Source organism: Pleurodeles waltl, chromosome 1_2 (assembly GCF_031143425.1).
Source record: "Pleurodeles waltl isolate 20211129_DDA chromosome 1_2, aPleWal1.hap1.20221129, whole genome shotgun sequence".
Lineage (NCBI taxonomy): Eukaryota > Metazoa > Chordata > Amphibia > Caudata > Salamandridae > Pleurodeles > Pleurodeles waltl.
The window spans coordinates 596,460,582-596,486,189 of NC_090437.1; the positions used below are offsets into that span (position 1 = coordinate 596,460,582).

Below are 25,608 nucleotides of genomic sequence, written 5' to 3' on the forward strand. Positions count from 1 at the left end.
TCCATATACATAAGGGCACAGGAAGGATCATAGCCTCTCCAACAATCAAAAGAAAATGTAATTTTCAAGAAACTCTGGAAGCTGGGCTTCCACCTGCCAAAATATTTAAATAAAAGGAGAAACCAAAGGCCTCACAACAGCCTTCACCACCACATTCTCCTTTACTTCCTGCTTCTCCACCATCACCACCTTCACCTACACAACTTCTCCACAATCCCAGTTCACCACATAGGGATAATTAGTACGACACTCAAGAGCATATAGATTCTTGGGACATAACCCCCTGAAGATATCACTGCCTACTATCAGGTTAAAGAACCTGTAAAATCCAGAATCATTACACCCAGGGTGGATAAAAAATATAAACCTGCACCCTCTGATCCATTTTTTATGACTCTATAGTGGTCAGTGCAGCAAGAAAGAGGGACAATAGCCAACCTACAGAGGATGTTCCTTCTCCAGACAAGGAAAGTTGCAAATTTGATGCAGCGAGTAAAAGAGTAGCAGCTCAAACTGCTAACCATTGGCAGATTGCAAACTCTCAAGCACTTCTAGCAAGGTATGATAGGTCTCTTTGGGACCAAATGGAAGACCTGTTGTCGTACCTTCCACCGCAACTTCATAAAAGGGCACCCCATCCCCAAGACCACCCAACCCCTGCTGCGCACGGCCTGAGGCTGTGCGCAGCAGGGGTTGGTCCCAGAGCCTGCATCCAACCCCTATAACCAACCAACCAACCCCGCCTGTGTATGGCCTTCGGCCGTGAGCAACAGGGGTTGCCTGCGTCCAGTTCCTCTAGCCAACCCCTATAAACACCCAACCCTGTGCTGCTCTCTGTCTTCGGCTGTGTGCAGCAGGGGTTCGCTGCATGGCCAGGCCCTCCGGCCACCCCCTATAAACCGGCCTATGGCTGTGTGTAGTGGGGGATGAGCCACGTCCCCCCTCCACAGGCTGAGCCCGGGCACCCCATCTCCTGGGACAGAGCCTAAAGATAAAAATATTTTGGGTGGCGGTGGGGCCATGTGTACCTCATCCCCAGGGACTGGCCTAATTATTTTAATTGTTTTTGGGGATGGAGGGCCGCATGGCTGGAATGCAGATTTGCAGGTCATCCTGTTGGGAGGGGTGTGTAACGAGCAGGCTTTGTTTCTGACTTCCAAAGACTCTCACCCTTTGGGGTCAGATTCTTCCCAGTTCCTTTCTGAAGTGACCTGTTGGTGCAGCCTTGGACCTTGCCACCACTTAACTTAACTCCAGGAGATTGGTCCCATAAGTCACCGTGAAGTGACCCCCCTCCCTCCTTCCCCCTGGAATAACATCTGACATCTGTAGGAAGTTGGCTCTGTATATACTATTTCAAAGTAAGAAATCACACACAGGGAATAAATGAGGTACACACACTCAGACTTGCTCCAGGCCAATAGGTTTTTATATAGAAAAATATATTTTATTAGTTTATTTTAAGAACCACAGCTTCAAGATTTACAGTAAACACTTTAAATGCAAGGTACTTCATAGATACTTTAGGAACTTTGAATAAAAGCAATATCCTATATACAGTCTTTGTAAAAAATGGCAATAAGCTATTTTCAAAGTGGACACAGTGCAAAAATCACCAGTTCCTGGGGGAGGTAAGTAAAGGTTAGATTAGGAGCTAAGTAAAACACAAGTCTCAGTTACGGGGCATAGGCAGCCCACCGTTGGAGGTTCAAGGCAACCCCAAAGTTACCACTTTGGGGGGGTCAGGTGCAGAAGTCAAAGAGGTGCCCAAAACACATAGGTGCCTATGGAGAACAGGGGATGCTCCGGTTCCAGTCTGCCAGCAGGTAAGTACCTGCGTCCTCGGGGTCAGACCAGGGGGATTTTGTAGAGCACTGGGGCAAGGGAGGGGAGGGGGACACACAAGTAGGCACACAAAACACATCCTCAGCGGCACAGGGGCGGCCGGGTGCAGTGTGCAAAGCAGGTGTCGGGTTTCAGGTAGGAAACAATGGAGGGACCCGGGTGTCACTCTAGCGGTGCAGGTAGGCACAGGGGGTGCTTCTCGGGACAGCCACCACCTGGGCAAGGTAGAGGGTTACCTGGGGGGGTCACTCCTGCACGGAGGTTCGGTTCCTTCAGGTCCTGGGGGCTGCGGGTGCAGTGTTGGTTCCAGGCGTCGGGTCCCTTGTTACAGGCAGTCGCGGTCACGGGGAGCCTCTGGATTCTCTCTGCAGGCGTCGCAGTGGGGCTCAGGAGGGGTCGTCTCTGGTTAATCACGGGCTCGCAGTCGCCGGGGACTCCTCCCTGAGGTGTTTGTTCTCTGGATTTTGAGCCGGGGGAGTCGGGTGCAGAGTGAGAAGTCTCACACTTCCGTCAGGAAACGTGCAGTCTTTGGAAGTTGCTTCTTTGTTGCAAAGAAGTAGCTGGTTTTGAACAGGGCCGCTGTTCACAGGAGTTTCTTGGTCCTTTAGTCCAGGGCAGTCCTCTGAGGCTTCAGAGGTCGCTGGTCCCTGTGGGATGCGTCGCTGGTTGCAGGTTTTCGAAGTTGGAGACAGGCCGGTAGAGCTGGAGCTGAAGCAGTTGTCATCTTCCTCCTTCTCTGCGAGCTTGTAGGTCAGCAGTCCTTCTTGTTTATTCAGGTTGCAGGAATCTGATTTCCTGGGATTCGGGGAGCCCCTAAATACTGAATTTAGGGGTGTGTTTAGGTCTGGGAGGGAAGTAGCCAATGGCTACAATCCTTGAGGGTGGCTACACCCTCTTTCTGCCTCCTCCCTGTGGGGAGGTGGGCACATCCCTAATCCTACTGGGGGAATCCTCCAAACTCAAGATGGAGGATTTTTCAAGGGAGGGGTCACCTCAGCTCAGGACACCTTAGGGGCTGTCCTGACTGGTGGGTGACTCCTCCTTGTTTTTCTCATTATCGCCTCCAGCCTTGGCGCCAAAAGGAGGGGGCGGGCATCTCCACTAGCTGGGATGCCCTGGGATGCTGTAACAAAAGGGGTGAACCTTGGAGGCTCACCGCCAGGTGTTACAGTTCCTGCAGGGGGAGTTGAGAAGCACCTCCACCCAGTACAGGCTTTGTTCCTGGCATGTCTGGTGTGTTCCTGGCGGCCAAGACCTGGAACTCCCTCCCCACCAGCCTCAGGACCACCCAGGACCACTCCGCTTTCCGGAGACTCCTAAAGACTTGGCTGTTCGAGCAGCGATAACCCCCCCCTTTCCCCCCTAGCGCCTTGAGACCCGCACGGGTGAGTAGCGCGCTTTATAAATGTTAATGATTTGATTTGATTTGATTTGGCAGGCTGGCAGAAACTGGTCAGCCTACTCTAGAAGTTGGGTAGGTATTCAGGGGGCATCTCTAAGATGCCCTCTGGGTGTATGTTACAATAAATTGCACACTGGCATCAGTGTGCATGTATTGTGCTGAGAAGTTTGATACCAAACTTCCCAGTTTTCAGTGTAGCCATTATGGAACTGTGGACTTTGTGTTTGACAAACTCCCAGGCCATATACTCTTATGGCTACCCTGCACTTATAATGTCTAAGGTTTTGCTTAGACACTGTAGGAGCATAGTGCTCATGCACATTTGCCCTCACCTGTGGTATAGTGCACCCTGTCTTAGGGCTGTAAGGCCTGCTAGAGGGGTGACTTACCTATGCCACAGACAGTGTGAGGTTGGCATGACACTCTGAGGGGAGTGCCATGTCGACTTAGTCATTTTCTCCCCACCAGCCCACACAAGCTGAGGCAGTGTGCTGTGCTGAATGAGGGGTCCCCCAGGGTGGCATAAGACATGCTGCAGCCCTTAGAGACCTTCCCTGGCATCAGGGCCCTTAGTACCAGCAGTACCAGTTACAAGGGACTTTACCTGAGTGCCAGGGTTGTGTCAATTGTGGAGACAAAGGTACAGTTTAGGGAAATGACACTGGTGTTGGGGCCTGGTTAGCAGGCTCCCAGCACACTTTTAAATCATAACCTAGCATCAGCAAAGGTAATAATTTAGGGGGTAACCATGCCAAGGAGGCTTTTCCTTACAACACCTGACACTGAAAAGCACATCTGTGCCTAGACTCCACAGTGCCTTCCGAAGTGACATGTTGGTGCTTGCATTGGACCTTGCCTTATACTTACCTTGACTCCAGAAAATTGGTCCTGTAAATCCCTGCTAAGTACCAGTATATCTTTTCCCCCATTGGATAACCTTACTGCTCCTAAAATTGCACTGTCAACTTTTGAAAACTGTAAAAGAGCCAGCTTCCTATACTCAGTTTTTCCTCTAGTTCATTCATTTCTCTGACCAGTTTCAGTCTCCACATCCACTCTTACCATTTTTTGCATGTAGTATGCTCTTCATATGTACCTCTTGGTTACCATGCTGGACAGTTCCCATAATCTCCATCTAACCACATCTCGGCTTTGTTGCCTCTGCAGTCGGCTGCATATTGTACTAAGGTAAGAAAACTTTACTTGCCAGGCAAGGCAGCGCCAACACCAATTGTTCCCTTCTTACTGATATTGTCCCAGACGAGACAAGTACTTGCATCTGGTGGGCTGCCAGTTTTGGTTCTACTTTGAAAGCAATGAAGCATGTCTTGCAGAGAGGTCTACTTGTCTTTTTCGGATGCTGTAGAGATGACCCCTGCTGGGCTGACTGGGTCATGCATATCTAGCTTCTCCAGTTCGGGTTCTTTCTTTTTTCTTTGCTTGCCTGGACTTTACATTAATCCCATTGTACTATAGATCTTCATGTCCCAGAAGACAACTGGACTGCTGTAGCTGGTTACATGTGCAAACTTTGCAGCTATAAATTTATTTGCTTAGGTCTGCTTATTTTGTTGGCTCCCAGATTTTTTTTTTTTGTTGGTGGCTGAAGTTAACGGTCAAAATTATTTAAGCACCACAGAAACCTTAGTTTATGGATTAATTAGGGGTTTCTTCCTTTCAGTTGGAAGAATGAAATGAAGGTTATATAGCTTTACATGTATGTGTAATACTGCTGTGTAACTAGGGGGATAATACTAATGTGATTGACTTTATTTATGTTCCCTGCTAGGTGGTTATCATAGAAGAGTTGGTAGTAGGTTATGAAACTTCATTAAAAAGCTGCAGGTTGTTTAATCCAAATGGTAAGTGTGCATATTTCCTAATTTCATGTTATCAGTAAATTAATGTAAAGACTATACATATTTGATCACTGCTTTGTCTGAATTACTTGCTTGCTAAGGATAATTTTCAGGCAACCATGCATGTTAGTATTTTCTTTAACTGCTGAACATTTCCCATCCAGTTGGCAAATAGTTTAATGTGCATAGCTTCCCAAATCCATTATTGATGTGCTGCTCCAGTTCAGTTTTTTTTCCTTTTAATTCTGGGACTTGTAGTCTGTTTTAAAATGGAATAAACACGACTACAAGTCAGAGAATTCAATGCAAAACCTGAGCTGACGCAACACTTAAGTCATGTACCTGGGAATTATGTCAGGGTATGAATGTACATATATTATGACAAATGGGTTATTTGTATGAATGCAAAACACCCTTTCATCCAATCTGTAATGTACCTATTGGTTGTTTTCTGACTTGGAACTTGGTGGCTGAATAGGTTCAAGTCCATTATGGAGGACCTCTATCATTTTCAAGGGTCTAAGCATTTTGCACATACCTGAAAGTAGCAGTCAATGTGCTTCTGCTTCCTACAGTTGTCATATTATTTTTTACATTGTTTTAGGCTCTTGTACTGTGATATTTGGACACATCTTGTCTACCTGTCCTTCTTATGCTGACTGTTCTACACGGAGAATTGTATTCGATCGATTTGACATCGATTTTGACAACAATAATATCTAAAGTCTAAAATGTAGGTGTTCCTGCTCTCCATTTAAAAAAAAATACTGTTTGCTCTGGATAAACTGCAAGCTGTTAAGTTTGTAGCTTTTCACTTAGATGTGATGAAACAGGTCTTAAATCTAATTAAAGTAGCTACCGAACATGGTGATCAAGAATTCTAAAATAATGATTATTGAAATACCGCATAGTAGGTGAATTATTTCAGGAAGTACATGTTTTAAATGTGTTTGCTAAGAAGGATTTACTCAGGATACGTTTGTGGCTGTGGATAACAAAGCACAAGATTTGAAGTTTCAAGGATTTTGACATTTAGAAGTCAGTTTGATAGAGGTTTTATATGATTGCTTTGTGCAGTGGTTACATGTTGCTGTAGAGTATTACAATAACATTGCTACCTTAATATTACTCACTAATCAGATACTGATACAGTTAAAGTCGGTGCACTTGTAAAACAAAACAGCTTTTGGAATGTTTCACAATTCGAGTTATGTTGCATTTGTATATTTCACTATCTACTATTGGTATTGCATTGTAGTAAAGTTGGTAACGTGAGATTTCTGTGTAGCTGTAGTCCTCATGCTGTGCATACTCCTGCCACCCAGCGTTTGGCTGTGAATGTTAAAGTGTTTTTAGTTTTTTTAATAGAGTTAAAATTTCAAAGTGGATTCTTTCTGCAGGTGTGCTCCAGTGTGTTTCAGCAGCTCTGTTGCACAATTCAAAATTTTGAAATAAGAAAAGCTAGGAAAACTTGGAAGGGCACATTTCAAATTACAAGAATAACTTTTGACTCCTTGGAAATGAGCATTGTGAAAAAACAGGGGGATGGTGGGGGGGGGGGGTCAGGTCATATGGGAATGGTTCATTTTGAAGAGTTTATGGAACATACAGTTTATATTTTACCCCTCCTATAGGTCAAGGTTTCTGTTGTTGCACCAGTATCTGGCTTGTAACCCTTCTTCCTAAGGGCCACAACGAAAGCACCTGTTAAGCGTGCATCACATTATGCTTTTAAAATACAATCGTGACACAAAAAGGACCGAAAGTAGGTCCTCGTGCAGAAATGTAGCACCAGTACTCTACTTAGGTAAACTCTGATGTGGTGGCTGAATACATCAAGGGTTTCGAGACTGATGATTTTTAGGGGTTCGAGGGTGTCCTTCTGGTATTGCAGAGGCACATGAAGAGCAGAGTTCAGAATCTGTGAGACCTGAAGGCTCAGGTGAACAAATAGCTCCAGTTGCGTAACTAAACCTGTACTCAGTACTACTACAACACCAAGATTCCTGAGCCACAAAAAAATCTAGGAAAGCAAACCCGGCCTGCAAGGACACAACCTCGTAACTTAAATAGGATCTTAGCTTATGGGGATAGCCTTTGAAAGGAGTCAGGCCCCCATGCCAAGGATCTGTCATAGAGCACCACCCCTTGCCAGATGTACTAGTGCTGAAAAAACCCTCACTAATCTACCCTGCCAATTCTATTCTACACCATTTGATGTCAAAGGCCCAGTCATGGAAATGTGAAGTTGATTTACTCCTTTTCGAAGTTGATAGGATTTACAAGCACCATTGACTCTGAGGCAGACTTTAAAGATAAAAGCCATTTGATGGCAAGCACAGATTCACAAAGAGACACTGACCATCATACTTCACCTCAACCAGATGAAAGGCAGGACAATTTACATTGATCCAAGTACTGGATACATCACCCACAGAGCAGCAAGTAGAAGCATGAGATTATTACATGATTCCTTGAAGTCCTACCAAGTTAAGACTTCCCCACTTGATAGTAGTAGCTTACCATGGAGTAATCATCAGGGCAGCTGATCTTCATATTTAGCCACATGCGAAGGAGGAAGAGTAATACATTTTGGTAGACAAATAGACAAAAATGGAAAAGAGAACATACTTTTTACCTCTGATGAAGACTATGATGAATTGCTTAATGGAGAACTTCCAAAACTATGTTAAGGTCAGAGTGATCACACCCAGGGTGGAGATACCTTACATACAGTTCAACAGAATTCCATTTGGATCAGGAGTTACGTAGAACCTGTTATTTTAGTTGCCTGTATTGTCGGGAAAAGGCCATTAGTGGAAGGAACAGAAGATGCTCACTCACCTAAGCAAAAAGATTGTTGGAGTTGGAAAGGGTGTGCTTTGGAGCAGATAAGCAGTAGCTTAACACACTATCAATGGATTTTCTCTCAAAGTGCAATAGTTATCAATAGGGGGCAGTCAATGATGAAAGGTCTCCCAAGTACATACTAAAAAACACAAATTTCATTTTTGGCGAGGGCAGGATTATGTCTAATGCCAACGTGCTGTGCTCTGGATGCAGTGGATATAGCCTGGTAACACATTACCAGTCTCTTGCTATGATGCAGTGCATGGCATAGAATCACTCGGTTCCGGACAGAAGTTCAGCACCACTTAATCAGTTTACCTTTCAGTGGCGTGCATCTCTTTGGACCACACGCGGAGATGAGATGGTGGAAAAAAGAATAAAATAAAAAAAAGTAATGACTATGGAAAAGGCTTTGGGGGCCCTACAAAATCCACACCAACAAAGGGTAGTTTTCCATAGAGAGCAGCCACATCCTTCTACTAATGTAGAATCTGGTACTATAAAGCAAGCATGGCAGCTGCAGCAAACACCTTTTCAAGAAGGACACCTCTGCCTGGCAACCACAATATTCGAGAGGAAACGTTAGTTGCAATAGAAGAGGGAAGACCAAATGTGCACTACACAGAGGCATTTCTGCTGCTAAACAGCAGCCGTCCTCTTCTTTTCACGGCAACCCAACACCCATCAGAGAAAGGTTAGGGTTAGATCTTCCCCATCCGCAGGGAATAACACTAGATCAGTGGGTGTCGCTGACCATTGCCCACAGGTTTTGTATGTACATTTACAACATCATTCTAAATCTATTGCTACGGCCTCACTGAAAACAAGTTGATCATCTCAGCCTCTTAATGGAAGAAAATAATTCACTGTTGCAATGGAAATTGTACCATTATATCAATAAGAGCAGAGTTTACTTTCTTGATCCTATTTCATTAACCCCAAAAAATGGCAGAACATTAAAACCAACACTGGATACTTCACTTGAGTGTGCTCAGATACTACACCAGTCTGACGCTTGGTCAGTCGTTAAGACGTCATTCTGCGCTACTGATGGTAGGCAACTACATAGGACTCTACCTGACTGATGCATACTTCCACATTCCTGTCATTGGGCACATTGACAGTACCTGAGGTTTGTGTTAAATGGAGTTGATTATCAGTTGAAAGTGTTACAGTTTGAAGTGACAAATGCTTCAGGGGAGTTTACCAAATGTCTGGCATTCACGCCGCAATCACACCCATGTTTTCCCATACTTGAGCATTTTTCCGTAAACGGGGATGAGTTTGGCACAATATCCTCTCAACACAACAGGTTATTCAACTTCTACATAGGTTAGGCTTCAAAGTAAATGTAAAGACACTAGGTTTAAGTCCTCAACAGATAGAAGTTGCAGGAAGCTGGCTTAGTGTGTGATGAGGACCTATGTTATCATCATATACCAGGTCCCGGTATCCCCTGTTAGTGAGGTGCAGTTTGTGTCTAAGAAGCCAGGCTCTCTAGAGGTAGCTGTGGGTGTGCAGCCAAGGCTTATCCAGGAGACATGCAAAGCTCATGCAATACCACTTATAGTCACACAGCACTTACACACATGAAAGAACCACAAAGTGTAACAAAAATAGTTACTTTATTATGGTAACACACATACTACAATACTGTATAGGCAATACCCTACTAGCAGGTGAGTAAACACACTATTATATACACCTTAGTAATCAGAAATGGGCATAAAAAGCAATAGAAAACAGTGAAGTAACAATAGACAATGGAGACCTTGGGGGAGGCCAAATCATATACTAAAAAAATGGAATGCGAAGATCAGACCCCCACCCAAGTAAGTGGAATCTGTAGAGGGGAGCTAGAGGTACTAGGAACCCCAAAAGGTAAGTACCAGAGTGCTGCCCCCCCTCCCCCCCCACCCCAGCAACCAGGAGATAAGGAGGTAAGTACCTGTTTTTTTTCCCAAACCCACAGATAAACTTTGTGAAAGGACTGTGCAAGACTGCGAGAAACAGAAGATGGATCCAGACAGAAGAGGGACCTGCTAATGAGGGGGACCAAGTCCCGTTCAAGTTAGGAGTGTCCGGTTGGGGCAGGAGCCACTACCCACCCTTCTGGGGATGCAGGTCCAGGTCGATGGTGAAGCCCAGGAGTCGGCTTTGCAGCTCAGCAGCAGAGGAAGAGTTCCAGAAGTTATGCAGTCAATGTCAGAAGAAGATTTGCAGTCCGTCAGTGGTGTTGAAAAACCACGAACAAGCTTTGGCAAAGGCAAGAAGAGAAGTTGCAGAGCTGCTGGGGACAAGGAAGGTCCAAGGGGACTCAACCCAAAGAGGGGAGTCGTAGACGGCCCTCAGCAGTGGGGAGAAGCAGAAGTTGATGCAGCCCTCACAGGCAACTCGCAGGCACAGGAGTCTGTCTTGGAAGAAGAGCCAACATGCCTTGGTAGCTGCAAGAGTTGTGGTGCACAGGGGTACCGTCCTGCAAAGAGAGGCAAAGACTCACCACCTCCAAAGTTGGACAGCTGATAGAGGGGACCAAGGAGACCACTTAGGACCACCACCTGTGTTGCAGGAGAGAGAACCCAAGCAACCAGCTGTCATTGCAGTTGGTACCAGTGGCTACAGGGGAGTGACTCCTCCACTCAAGGGAGATTCCTTCTTGGTGCATACTGAAGACTTGCCGGCCTCAGAAGATGCACAGCTAGGGAAATGTTGCAGTTGCTGGAAGGAGTCTGGGTAACAATGTTGCAGAGCTGCAGATTGTAGGTTCCTGGGAAGTCCAGTTGCGGTTCCAGTGGCCAGAAGTCAGAGTAAACGTTGCAGAGGAGTCCTGCTGAAATATTGCACATCAAATTTGATGACCCACCCAAGAGGCAGACCCTATAAAGCCCTAAAAGGGGGATTGTTCACCTAGCAGGGTGACCACCCATCAGGAGAGGGCTGACACGTCACCTTCCTGACCATGCCACTCAGATGCTCCAAGGCGCCTCTGCCCATCTTGGATTCAAGATGGCAGAATCAAGTGGCCACCTGGAGGAGCTATAGGCACCACCCTTGGTGTGGTGATGGATAGGGGAGTGGTAACTCCCCTTTCCATTGTCCAGTTTCAGGCCAGAGCAGGGACTGGAGGTCCCTGAACTGGTGCAGACTGGTTTATGCAAGGAGGACACCAAATGTGCCCTTGTAGGAAGTTGGCTCTGTATGTGCTATCTCAAAGTAAGGAATAGCATACACAGAGTCCAAGGGTTCCCCTTAGAGGTAAGATAGTGGCAAAAAGAGATAATACTAATGCTCTATTTTGTGGTAGTGTGGTCAAGCAGTAGGCTTATCAAAGGAGTAGTGTTAAGCATTTGTTGTACATACACACCAGCAATAAATGAGGAACACACACTCAGAAACAATTCCAGGCCAATAGGTTTTTGTTATAGAAAAATATATTTTCTTAGTTTATTTTAAGAACCACAGGTTCAAATTCTACATGTAATATCTCATTTGAAAGGTATTGCAGGTAAGTACTTTAGGAACTTAAAATAATTACAATAACATATATACTTTTTACATAAAACACATTTAGCTGTTTTAAAAGTGGACACAGTGCAATTTTCACAGTTCCTGGGGGAGGTAAAGTAATGTTAGTTTTTGCAGGTAAGTAAACCACCTACGGGGTTAAGATCGGGGTCCAAGGTAGCCCACTGTTGGGGGTTCAGAGCAACCCCAAAGTCACCACACCAGCAGCTCAGGGCCAGTCAGGTGCAGAGTTCAAAGTGGTGCCCAAAATGCATAGGCTTCAATGGAGAGAAGCGGGTGCCCCGGTTCCGGTCTGCCAGCAGGTAAGTACCCTTGTCTTCGGAGGGCAGACCAGGGGGGATTGTAGGGCACCGGGGTGGGACACAAGTCCACACAAAAAGTACACCCTCAGCAGCACGGGGGCGGCCGGGTCCATGTGTAAACAAGTGTCGGGTTTGTAATGGTTTTCAATGAGAGACCAAGGGGTCTCTTCAGTGGTGCAGGCAGGCAAGGGGGGGGGGGGCTCCTCGTGGTAGCCACCACCTGGGCAAGGGAGAGGGCCCCCTGGGGGTCACTCCTGCACTGGAGTTCCGATCCTTCAGGTCCTGGGGGCTGCGGGTGCAGGGTCTTTTCCTAGGCGTCGGGATTTCAGAGTCAGGCAGTCGCGGTCAGGGGGAGCCTCGGAATTCCCTTTGCAGGCGTCGCTGTGGGGGCTCAGAGGGGACAACTTGGGTTACTCACAGTCTTGGAGTTGCCTGGGGGTCCTCCCTGTAGCGTTGTTTCTTCACCAGTCGAGTCGGGGTCGCCGGGTGCAGTGTTGCAAGTCTCACGCTTCTTGCGGGGATTGCAGGGGTCTTTAAATCTGCTCCTCTGAAACAAAGTTGCAGTCTTTTTGGAACAGGGCCGCTGTCCTCGGGAGTTTCTTGTTCCTCTTGAAGCAGGGCAGTCCTCTGAGGATTCAGAGGTAGCTGGTCCTGGGGAAAGTGTCGCTGGAGCAGGTTTCTTTAGAAGGCAGGAGACAGGCTGGTAGGACTGGGGCCAAAGAAGTTGGTGTCTTCTTTTCTTCTTCTGCAGGGGTCTTTCAGCTCAGCAGTCCTCTTCTTGTAGTTGCAGGAATCTAAATTCTTAGGTTCAGGGAAGCCCTTAAATACTAAATTTAAGGACGGGTTTAGGTCTGGGGGGTTAGTGGCCAATGGCTACTAGCCCTGAGGGTGGGTACACCCTCTTTGTGCCTCCTCCCAAGGGGAGGGGGTCACAATCCTACCCCTATTGGGGGAATCCTCCATCTGCAAGATGGAGGATTTCTAAAAGTTAGTCACTTCAGCTCAGGACACCTTAGGGGCTGTCCTGACTGGCCAGTGACTCCTCCTTGTTATTCTCATTATTTCCTCCGGCCTTGCCGCCAAAAGTGGGGCCGTGGCTGGAGGGGGCGGGCAACTCCACTAGCTGGAGTGCCCTGCGGTGCTGGAACAAAGGGGGTGAGCCTTTGAGGCTCACCGCAAGGTCTTACAGCTCCTGCCTGGGGGAGGTGTTACCATCTCCACCCAGTGCAGGCTTTGTTACTGGCCTCAGAGTGACAAAGGCACTCTCCCCATGGGGCCAGCAACATGTCTCGAGTGTGGCAGGCTGCTAGAACCAGTCAGCCTACACAGGTAGTTGGTTAAAGTTTCAGGGGGCACCTCTAAGGTGCCCTCTGGGGTGTATTTTACAATAAAATGTACACTGGCATCAGTGTGCATTTATTGTGCTGAGAAGCTTGATACCAAACTTCCCAGTTTTCAGTGTAGCCATTATGGTGCTGTGGAGTTCGTGTTTGACAGACTCCCAGACCATATACTCTTATGGCTACCCTGCACTTACGATGTCTAAGGTTTGACTTAGACACTGTAGGGGCACAGTGCTCATGCACTGGTGCCCTCACCTATGGTATAGTGCACCCTGCCTTAGGGCTGTAAGGCCTGCTAGAGGGGTGACTTATCTATACTGCATAGGCAGTGTGAGGTTGGCATGGCACCCTGAGGGGAGTGCCATGTTGACTTACTCGTTTTGTCCTCACCAGTACACACAAGCTGGCAAGCAGTGTGTCTGTGCTGAGTGAGGGGTCCCCAGGGTGGCATAAGATATGCTGCAGCCCTTCCCTGGCATCAGGGCCCTTGGTACCAGGGGTACCAGTTACAAGGGACTTAACTGGATGCCAGGGTGTGCCAATTGTGGATACAAAAGTACAGGTTAGGGAAAGAACACTGGTGCTGGGGCCTGGTTAGCAGGCCTCAGCACACTTTCAATTCAAAACATAGCATCAGCAAAGGCAAAAAGTCAGGGGGTAACCATGCCAAGGAGGCATTTCCTTACAGCCCTTCAAAGCATACCAGTGGTGTGGGAAAGGTACCCCTCTCAAGCTATTTAACCCGTATTTCCAAAGGGAGAGTGTGTTGCCTCTCTCTCCCAAAGGAAGTCATGTGTTCTGCCTTTGTGGGCTTGAGCTGCTCAAGCAGGAGGAGGGCAGAAAGGCAGAAAACTGTCTGTAGGATGACAGCAGTGCGGGCTGTTCGGGGAAAACCCTGCAAACTGGTAGGAGCAAAGCTGGGAGTCCTCTAAGGAACTCCCAGAGCACATGGAATCAATCAGCCAATACTGGCAACGGTATTGGGGTATGATTCAGACATGTTTGATACCAAACATGCCTAGGTTCGGATTTACCATTATGTAGCTGTAAGGAAATGCCTCCTTGGCATGGTTGCCCCCTGACTTTTTGCCTTTGCTGATGCTATGTTTACAATTGAAAGTGTGCTGAGGCCTGCTAACCAGGCCCCAGCACCAGTGTTCTTTCCCTAACCTGTACTTTTGTATCCACAATTGGCAGTCCCTGGCATCCAGATAAGTCCCTTGTAACTGGTACCTCTAGTACCAAGGGCCCTGATGCCAAGGAAGGTCTCTAAGGGCTGCAGCATGTCTTATGCCACCCTGGAGACCTCTCACTCAGCACAGACACACTGCTTGCCAGCTTGTGTGTGCTAGTGAGAACAAAACGAGTAAGTCGACATGGCACTCCCCTCAGGGTGCCATGCCTGCCTCTCACTGCCTATGCAGTATAGGTAAGACACCCCTCTAGCAGGCCTTACAGCCCTAAGGCAGGGTGCACTATACCATAGGTGAGGGTACCAGTGCATGAGCATGGTACCCCTACAGTGTCTAAACAAAACCTTAGACATTGTAAGTGCAGGGTAGCCATAAGAGTATATGGTCTGGGAGTCTGTCAAACACGAACTCCACAGCACCATAATGGCTACACTGAAAACTGGGAAGTTTGGTATCAAACTTCTCAGCACAATAAATGCACACTGATGCCAGTGTACATTTTATTGTAAAACACACCACAGAGGGCACCTTAGAGGTGCCCCCTGAAACTTAACCGACTATCTGTGTAGGCTGACTAGTTCCAGCAGCCTGCCACACTAGAGACATGTTGCTGGCCCCATGGGGAGAGTGCCTTTGTGTAAGGAAATGCCTCCTTGGCATGGTTGCCCCCTGACTTTTTGCCTTTGCTGATGCTATGTTTACAATTGAAAGTGTGCTGAGGCCTGCTAACCAGGCCCCAGCACCAGTGTTCTTTCCCTAACCTGTACTTTTGTATCCACAATTGGCAGACCCTGGCATCCAGATAAGTCCCTTGTAACTGGTACTTCTAGTACCAAGGGCCCTGATGCCAAGGAAGGTCTCTAAGGGCTGCAGCATGTCTTATGCCACCCTGGAGACCTCTCACTCAGCACAGACACACTGCTTGCCAGCTTGTGTGTGCTAGTGAGGACAAAACGAGTAAGTCGACATGGCACTCCCCTCAGGGTGCCATGCCAGCCTCTCACTGCCTATGCAGTATAGGTAAGACACCCCTCTAGCAGGCCTTACAGCCCTAAGGCAGGGTGCACTATACCATAGGTGAGGGTACCAGTGCATGAGCATGGTACCCCTACAGTGTCTAAATAAAACCTTAGACATTGTAAGTGCAGGGTAGCCATAAGAGTATATGGTCTGGGAGTCTGTCAAACACGAACTCCACAGCACCATAATGGCTACACTGAAAACTGGGAAGTTTGGTATCAAACTTCTCAGCACAATAAATGCACACTGATGCCAGTGTACATTTTATTGTAAAAAACACCACAGAGGGCACCTTAGAGGTGCCCCCTGAAACTTAACCGACTATCTGTGTAGGCTGACTAGTTTTAGCAGCCTGCCACAAACCGAGACATGTTGCTGGCCCCATGGGGAGAGTGCCTTTGTCACTCTGAGGCCAGTAACAAAGCCTGCACTGGGTGGAGATGCTAACACCTCTCCCAGGCAGGAATTGTCACACCTGGCGGTGAGCCTCAAAGGCTCACCTCCTTTGTGCCAACCCAGCAGGACACTCCAGCTAGTGGAGTTGCCCGCCCCCTCCGGCCAGGCCCCACTTTTGGCGGCAAGGCCGGAGAAAATAATGAGAATAACAAGGAGGAGTCACTGGCCAGTCAGGACAACCCCTAAGGTGTCCTGAGCTGAGGTGACTCTAACTTTTAGAAATCCTCCATCTTGCAGATGGAGGATTCCCCCAATAGGGTTAGGATTGTGACCCCCTCCCCTTGGGAGGAGGCACAAAGAGGGTGTACCCACCCTCAGGGCTAGTAGCCATTGGCTACTAACCCCCCAGACCTAAACACGCCCTTAAATTTAGTATTTAAGGGCTACCCTGAACCCTAGAAAATCAGATTCCTGCAACAAGAAGAAGGACTGCCCAGCTGAAAAACCCCTGCAGCGGAAGACCAGAAGATGACAACTGCCTTGGCTCCAGAAACTCACCGGCCTGTCTCCTGCCTTCCAAAGATCCTGCTCCAGCGACGCCTTCCGAAGGGACCAGCGACCTCGACATCCTCTGAGGACTGCCCCTGCTTCGAAAAGACAAGAAACTCCCGAGGACAGCGGACCTGCTCCAAGAAAAGCTGCAACTTTGTTTCCAGCGGCTTTTAAAGAACCCTGCAAGCTCCCCGCAAGAAGCGTGAGACTTGCAACACTGCACCCGGCGACCCCGACTCGGCTGGTAGCGATCCAACACCTCAGGAGGGACCCCAGGACTACTCTGATACTGTGAGTACCAAAACCTGTCCCCCCTGAGCCCCCACAGCGCCGCCTGCAGAGGGAATCCCGAGGCTTCCCCTGACCGCGACTCTTTGAACCTAAAGTCCCGACGCCTGGGAGAGACCCTGCACCCGCAGCCCCCAGGACCTGAAGGACCGGACTTTCACTGGAGAAGTGACCCCCAGGAGTCCCTCTCCCTTGCCCAAGTGGAGGGTTCCCCGAGGAATCCCCCCCTTGCCTGCCTGCAGCGCTGAAGAGATCCCGAGATCTCTCATAGACTAACATTGAAAACCCGACGCTTGCTTCTACACTGCACCCGGCCGCCCCCGCGCTGCTGAGGGTGAAATTTCTGTGTGGACTTGTGTCCCCCCCGGTGCCCTACAAAACCCCCCCTGGTCTGCCCTCCGAAGACGCGGGTACTTACCTGCAAGCAGACCGGAACCGGGGCACCCCCTTCTCTCCATTCTAGCCTATGTGTTTTGGGCACCACTTTGAACTCTGCACCTGACCGGCCCTGAGCTGCTGGTGTGGTGACTTTGGGGTTGCTCTGAACCCCCAACGGTGGGCTACCTTGGACCAAGAACTAAGCCCTGTAAGTGTCTTACTTACCTGGTTAACCTAACAAATACTTACCTCCCCTAGGAACTGTAAAAATTGCACTAAGTGTCCACTTTTAAAACAGCTATTTGTCAATAACTTGAAAAGTATACATGCAATTTTTATGATTTGAAGTTCCTAAAGTACTTACCTGCAATACCTTTCGAAGGAGCTATTACATGTAGAATTTGAACCTGTGGTTCTTAAAATAAACTAAGAAAAGATATTTTTCTATATAAAAACCTATTGGCTGGATTTGTCTCTGAGTGTGTGTACCTCATTTATTGTCTATGTGTATGTACAACAAATGCTTAACACTACTCCTTGGATAAGCCTACTGCTCGACCACACTACCACAAAATAGAGCATTAGTATTATCTATTTTTACCACTATTTTACCTCTAAGGGGAACCCTTGGACTCTGTGCATGCTATTCCTTACTTTGAAATAGCACATACAGAGCCAACTTCCTACATTGGTGGATCAGCGGTGGGGTACAAGACTTTGCATTTGCTGGACTACTCAGCCAATACCTGATCACACGACAAATTCCAAAATTGTCATTAGGAATTGATTTTTGCAATTTGAAAAGTTTTCTAAATTCTTAAAAGACCTGCTAGGGCCTTGTGTTAGATCCTGTTTAGCATTTCTTTTAGAGTTTAAAAGTTTGTTAAAAGTTTGAATTAGATTCTAGAACCAGTTTTAGTTTCTTAAAAAGTATTCCAACTTTTAGAAGCATAATGTCTAGCACAGATGTGAATGTGGTGGAACTCGACACCACACCTTACCTCCATCTACAGATGAGAGAGCTAAGGTCACTCTGTAAACTAAAGAAAATAGCAATGGGCCCCAAACCTACCAAAGTACAGCTCCAGGAGCTTTTGGCAGAGTTTGAAAAGGCCAACCCCTCTGAGGATGGCAACTCAGAGGATGAAGATAGTGACTTGGAGGGAAATTCCCCCCCTCCAGTCCTACTTAGGGAGAGCAGGGCTTCTCAAGCCCTGACTCCACAAATAATAGTCAGAGATGCTGGTTCCCTCACAGGAGGGACCAACAACTCTGAAATCACTGAGGATAACTCCAGTGAAGAGGACATCCAGTTAGCCAGGATGGCCAAAAGATTGGCTTTGGAAAGACAGATCCTAGCCATAGAGAGGGAAAGACAAGAGATGGGCCTAGGACCCATCAATGGTGGCAGCAACATAAATAGGGTCAGAGATTCTCCTGACATGTTGAAAATCCCCAAAGGGATTGTAACTAAATATGAAGATGGTGATGACATCACCAAATGGTTCACAGCTTTTGAGAGGGCTTGTGTAACCAGAAAAGTGAACAGATCTCACTGGGGTGCTCTCCTTTGGGAAATGTTCACAGGAAAGTGTAGGGATAGACTCCTCACACTCTCTGGACAAGATGCAGAATCTTATGACCTCATGAAGGGTACCCTGATTGAGGGCTTTGGATTCTCCACTGAGGAGTACAGGATTAGGTTCAGGGGGGCTCAAAAATCCTCGAGCCAGACCTGGGTTGACTTTGTAGACTACTCAGTGAAAACACTAGATGGTTGGATTCAAGGCAGTGGTGTAAGTAATTATGATGGGCTGTACAATTTATTTGTGAAAGAACACCTGTTAAGTAATTGTTTCAATGATAAACTGCATCAGCATCTGGTAGACCTAGGACCAATTTCTCCCCAAGAATTGGGAAAGAAGGCGGACCATTGGGTCAAGACAAGGGTGTCCAAGACTTCAACAGGGGGTGACCAAAAGAAAGGGGTCACAAAGACTCCCCAGCAGAAGGGTGATGAGACAACCAAAACTAAAAATAGTAAAGAGTCTTCTACAGGCCCCCAAAAACCTGCACAGGAGGGTGGGCCCAGAGCCTCTTCACAAAACAATGGGTACAAGGGTAAAAACTTTGATCCCAAAAAGGCCTGGTGTCATAGCTGTAAACAGCATGGACACCAAACTGGAGACAAGGCCTGTCCCAAGAAAGGTTCCACTCCAAACTCCCATCCAGGTAACACTGGTATGGCTAGTCTCCAAGTGGGATCAACAGTGTGCCCAGAGCAAATCAGGGTTCACACTGAAGCTACTCTAGTTTCTGAGGGTGGGGTGGATTTAGCCACACTAGCTGTCTGGCCGCCTAACATGCAAAAATACAGACAGCAACTCTTAATTAATGGGACTAGAATAGAGGGCCTGAGGGATACAGGTGCCAGTGTCACCATGGTGACAGAGAAACTGGTTTCCCCTGGCCAATACCTGACTGGAAAAACTTACACAGTCACCAACGCTGACAATCAGAGAAAAGTACATCCCATGGCAATGGTTACTTTAGAATGGGGAGGGGTCAATGGCCTGAAACAGGTGGTGGTCTCCTCAAATATCCCAGTGGACTGTCTGCTTGGAAATGACCTGGAGTCCTCAGCATGGGCTGAGGTAGAGCTAAAAACCCATGCAGCAATGCTGGGTATCCCTGAACTGGTGTGTGTGAAAACAAGAGCACAGTGCAAGGCACAGGGTGAAAAAGTAGAGCTGGAGTCTGGAAAAATGGCCCAGCCTACCAAGAGAACAGGAAAGTCAGTTGGGAAACCAACTGCAACACAGCAAAAGAAAGGGAACCTCTCTTCTCAGGAAGAAGTTCTGCCCTCTGAGGGAACTGAGCCTTTGGGGCTTGAACCTTATCAGGTTGAGCTCTTAGGCCCAGGGGGACCCTCAAGGGAGGAGCTGTGTAAGGGACAAGAAACCTGTCCCTCTCTTGAAGGCCTTAGGCAGCAAGCTGCTGAAGAGTCCAAGGGCAAGAAAAATGGAACACATAGGGTCTATTGGGAAGATGGACTCCTGTACACTGAGGCCAGAGACCCCAAACCTGGTGCCACTAGGAGAGTGGTAGTGCCTCAGCTGTTCAGAGAATTCATCCTAACATTGGCCCATGACATTCCCCTTGCTGGACATTTGGGACAAACCAAGACGTGGGAGAGGTTAGTCAACCACTTCTACTGGCCCAATATGTCCAACATGGTTAAGGAGTTTTGCCTCTCCTGCCCCACCTGTCAAGCCAGTGGTAAGACAGGTGGGCATCCAAAGGCCCCCCTCATTCCACTTCCAGTGGTGGGGGTTCCCTTTGAAAGAGTGGGTGTGGACATAGTTGGTCCACTGGAACCTCCCACAGCCTCAGGAAATATGTATATCCTGGTAGTAGTGGATCATGCTACCAGGTATCCTGAAGCTATTCCCCTTAGGTCAACTACTGCCCCTGCAGTAGCCAAGGCCCTCATTGGTATCTTTACCAGAGTGGGTTTCCCTAAGGAGGTGGTGTCTGACAGAGGTACCAACTTCATGTCAGCATACCTAAAGCACATGTGGAATGAGTGTGGAGTGACTTATAAATTCACTACACCTTACCATCCACAAACTAATGGCTTAGTTGAGAGATTCAACAAGACATTAAAAGGCATGATCATGGGGCTCCCAGAAAAACTCAAAAGGAGATGGGATGTCCTCCTGCCATGTCTGCTTTTCGCTTACAGGGAGGTACCACAGAAGGGAGTAGGGTTCTCACCCTTTGAACTTCTGTTTGGTCATCCTGTAAGGGGACCACTTGCCCTTGTTAAAGAAGGCTGGGAGAGACCTCTCCATGAGCCTAAACAGGACATAGTGGACTATGTACTTGGCCTTCGCTCTAGAATGGCAGAGTACATGGAAAAGGCAACCAAAAACCTTGAGGCCAGCCAACAGCTCCAGAAGTTTTGGTATGACCAAAAGGCTGCACTGGTTGAGTTCCAACCAGGGCAGAAAGTCTGGGTTCTGGAGCCTGTGGCTCCCAGGGCACTCCAGGACAAATGGAGTGGCCCTTACCCAGTACTAGAGAGGAAGAGTCAGGTCACCTACTTGGTGGACCTGGGCACAAGCAGGAGCCCCAAAAGGGTGATCCATGTAAACCGCCTTAAGCTCTTCCACGACAGGGCTGATGTCAATCTGTTGATGGTAACAGATGAGGATCAGGAGGCAGAGAGTGAACCTCTCCCTGATCTTCTGTCATCAGACCCAAAAGATGGTACAGTAGATGGAGTGATCTACTCAGACACCCTCTCTGGCCAACAGCAAGCTGATTGTAGGAGAGTCCTACAACAGTTTCCTGAACTCTTCTCCTTAACCCCTGGACAGACACACCTGTGTACCCATGATGTGGACACAGGAGACAGCATGCCTGTCAAGAACAAAATCTTTAGACAGTCTGACCATGTTAAGGAAAGCATCAAGGTGGAAGTCCACAAGATGCTGGAATTGGGAGTCATTGAGCGCTCTGACAGCCCCTGGGCTAGCCCAGTGGTCTTGGTCCCCAAACCTCACACCACAGATGGAAAGAAAGAGATGAGGTTTTGTGTGGACTACAGAGGGCTCAATTCTGTCACCAAGACAGATGCTCATCCAATTCCAAGAGCTGATGAGCTCATTGATAAATTAGGTGCTGCCAAATTTCTAAGTACCTTTGACTTGACAGCAGGGTACTGGCAAATAAAAATGGCACCTGGAGCAAAAGAAAAGACAGCATTCTCCACACCTGATGGGCATTATCAGTTTACTGTTATGCCCTTTGGTTTAAAGAATGCCCCTGCCACCTTCCAAAGGTTGGTGAATCAAGTCCTTGCTGGCTTGGAGTCCTTTAGCACAGCTTATCTTGATGATATTGCTGTCTTTAGCTCCACCTGGCAGGATCACCTGGTCCACCTGAGGAAGGTTTTGAAGGCTCTGCAATCTGCAGGCCTCTCTATCAAGGCATCCAAATGCCAGATAGGGCAGGGAACTGTGGTTTACTTGGGACACCTTGTAGGTGGAGGCCAAGTTCAGCCACTCCAACCCAAGATCCAGACTATTCTGGACTGGGTAGCTCCAAAAACCCAGACTCAAGTCAGGGCATTCCTTGGCTTGACTGGGTACTACAGGAGGTTTGTGAAGGGATATGGATCCATTGTGACAGCCCTCACTGAGCTCACCTCCAAGAAAATGCCCAAGAAAGTGAACTGGACTGTGGACTGCCAACAGGCCTTTGACACCCTGAAACAAGCAATGTGCTCAGCACCAGTTCTCAAAGCTCCAGATTATTCTAAGCAGTTCATTGTGCAGACTGATGCCTCTGAACATGGGATAGGGGCAGTTTTGTCCCAAACAAATGATGATGGCCTTGACCAGCCTGTTGCTTTCATTAGCAGGAGGTTACTCCCCAGGGAGCAGCGTTGGAGTGCCATTGAGAGGGAGGCCTTTGCTGTGGTCTGGTCCCTGAAGAAGCTGAGACCATACCTCTTTGGGACTCACTTCCTAGTTCAAACTGACCACAGACCTCTCAAATGGCTGATGCAAATGAAAGGTGAAAATCCTAAACTGTTGAGGTGGTCCATCTCCCTACAGGGAATGGACTTTATAGTGGAACACAGACCTGGGACTGCCCATGCCAATGCAGATGGCCTTTCCAGGTTCTTCCACTTAGAAAATGAAGACTCTCTTGGGAAAGGTTAGTCTCATCCTCTTTCGTTTGGGGGGGGGTTGTGTAAGGAAATGCCTCCTTGGCATGGTTGCCCCCTGACTTTTTGCCTTTGCTGATGCTATGTTTACAATTGAAAGTGTGCTGAGGCCTGCTAACCAGGCCCCAGCACCAGTGTTCTTTCCCTAACCTGTACTTTTGTATCCACAATTGGCAGACCCTGGCATCCAGATAAGTCCCTTGTAACTGGTACTTCTAGTACCAAGGGCCCTGATGCCAAGGAAGGTCTCTAAGGGCTGCAGCATGTCTTATGCCACCCTGGAGACCTCTCACTCAGCACAGACACACTGCTTGCCAGCTTGTGTGTGCTAGTGAGGACAAAACGAGTAAGTCGACATGGCACTCCCCTCAGGGTGCCATGCCAGCCTCTCACTGCCTATGCAGTATAGGTAAGACACCCCTCTAGCAGGCCTTACAGCCCTAAGGCAGGGTGCACTATACCATAGGTGAGGGTACCAGTGCATGAGCATGGTACCCCTACAGTGTCTAAATAAAACCTTAGACATTGTAAGTGCAGGGTAGCCATAAGAGTATATGGTCTGGGAGTCTGTCAAACACGAACTCCACAGCACCATAATGGCTACACTGAAAACTGGGAAGTTTGGTATCAAACTTCTCAGCACAATAAATGCACACTGATGCCAGTGTACATTTTATTGTAAAAAACACCACAGAGGGCACCTTAGAGGTGCCCCCTGAAACTTAACCGACTATCTGTGTAGGCTGACTAGTTTTAGCAGCCTGCCACAAACCGAGACATGTTGCTGGCCCCATGGGGAGAGTGCCTTTGTCACTCTGAGGCCAGTAACAAAGCCTGCACTGGGTGGAGATGCTAACACCTCTCCCAGGCAGGAATTGTCACACCTGGCGGTGAGCCTCAAAGGCTCACCTCCTTTGTGCCAACCCAGCAGGACACTCCAGCTAGTGGAGTTGCCCGCCCCCTCCGGCCAGGCCCCACTTTTGGCGGCAAGGCCGGAGAAAATAATGAGAATAACAAGGAGGAGTCACTGGCCAGTCAGGACAACCCCTAAGGTGTCCTGAGCTGAGGTGACTCTAACTTTTAGAAATCCTCCATCTTGCAGATGGAGGATTCCCCCAATAGGGTTAGGATTGTGACCCCCTCCCCTTGGGAGGAGGCACAAAGAGGGTGTACCCACCCTCAGGGCTAGTAGCCATTGGCTACTAACCCCCCAGACCTAAACACGCCCTTAAATTTAGTATTTAAGGGCTACCCTGAACCCTAGAAAATCAGATTCCTGCAACAAGAAGAAGGACTGCCCAGCTGAAAAACCCCTGCAGCGGAAGACCAGAAGACGACAACTGCCTTGGCTCCAGAAACTCACCGGCCTGTCTCCTGCCTTCCAAAGATCCTGCTCCAGCGACGCCTTCCGAAGGGACCAGCGACCTCGACATCCTCTGAGGACTGCCCCTGCTTCGAAAAGACAAGAAACTCCCGAGGACAGCGGACCTGCTCCAAGAAAAGCTGCAACTTTGTTTCCAGCGGCTTTTAAAGAACCCTGCAAGCTCCCCGCAAGAAGCGTGAGACTTGCAACACTGCACCCGGCGACCCCGACTCGGCTGGTAGCGATCCAACACCTCAGGAGGGACCCCAGGACTACTCTGATACTGTGAGTACCAAAACCTGTCCCCCCTGAGCCCCCACAGCGCCGCCTGCAGAGGGAATCCCGAGGCTTCCCCTGACCGCGACTCTTTGAACCTAAAGTCCCGACGCCTGGGAGAGACCCTGCACCCGCAGCCCCCAGGACCTGAAGGACCGGACTTTCACTGGAGAAGTGACCCCCAGGAGTCCCTCTCCCTTGCCCAAGTGGAGGGTTCCCCGAGGAATCCCCCCCTTGCCTGCCTGCAGCGCTGAAGAGATCCCGAGATCTCTCATAGACTAACATTGAAAACCCGACGCTTGCTTCTACACTGCACCCGGCCGCCCCCGCGCTGCTGAGGGTGAAATTTCTGTGTGGACTTGTGTCCCCCCCGGTGCCCTACAAAACCCCCCCTGGTCTGCCCTCCGAAGACGCGGGTACTTACCTGCAAGCAGACCGGAACCGGGGCACCCCCTTCTCTCCATTCTAGCCTATGTGTTTTGGGCACCACTTTGAACTCTGCACCTGACCGGCCCTGAGCTGCTGGTGTGGTGACTTTGGGGTTGCTCTGAACCCCCAACGGTGGGCTACCTTGGACCAAGAACTAAGCCCTGTAAGTGTCTTACTTACCTGGTTAACCTAACAAATACTTACCTCCCCTAGGAACTGTAAAAATTGCACTAAGTGTCCACTTTTAAAACAGCTATTTGTCAATAACTTGAAAAGTATACATGCAATTTTTATGATTTGAAGTTCCTAAAGTACTTACCTGCAATACCTTTCGAAGGAGCTATTACATGTAGAATTTGAACCTGTGGTTCTTAAAATAAACTAAGAAAAGATATTTTTCTATATAAAAACCTATTGGCTGGATTTGTCTCTGAGTGTGTGTACCTCATTTATTGTCTATGTGTATGTACAACAAATGCTTAACACTACTCCTTGGATAAGCCTACTGCTCGACCACACTACCACAAAATAGAGCATTAGTATTATCTATTTTTACCACTATTTTACCTCTAAGGGGAACCCTTGGACTCTGTGCATGCTATTCCTTACTTTGAAATAGCACATACAGAGCCAACTTCCTACACTTTGTCACTCTGAGGCCAGTAACAAAGCCTGCACTGGGTGGAGATGCTAACACCTCCCCCAGGCAGGAGCTGTAACACCTGGCGGTGAGCCTCAAAGGCTCACCCCTTTGTCACAGCCCAGCAGGGCACTCCAGCTTAGTGGAGTTGCCCGCCCCCTCCGGCCACGGCCCCCACTTTTGGCGGCAAGGCTGGAGGGAACAAAGAAA

The 25,608-nt window shown here is 48.3% G+C and overlaps 1 protein-coding gene across 1 annotated transcript in view; it reads left to right on the forward strand.

Annotated features, from left to right (window-relative positions):
* The window catches only part of NAA15 (N-alpha-acetyltransferase 15, NatA auxiliary subunit), a 761,793-nt gene that overhangs the window by 403,760 nt on the left and 332,425 nt on the right, over positions 1 to 25,608 (forward strand). Inside the window, exon 10 of the mRNA XM_069242270.1 lies at positions 5,037 to 5,109. Within this exon, the coding sequence (XP_069098371.1) occupies positions 5,037 to 5,109 (73 nt within the window). The remainder of the gene's footprint in view (positions 1 to 5,036; positions 5,110 to 25,608) is intronic.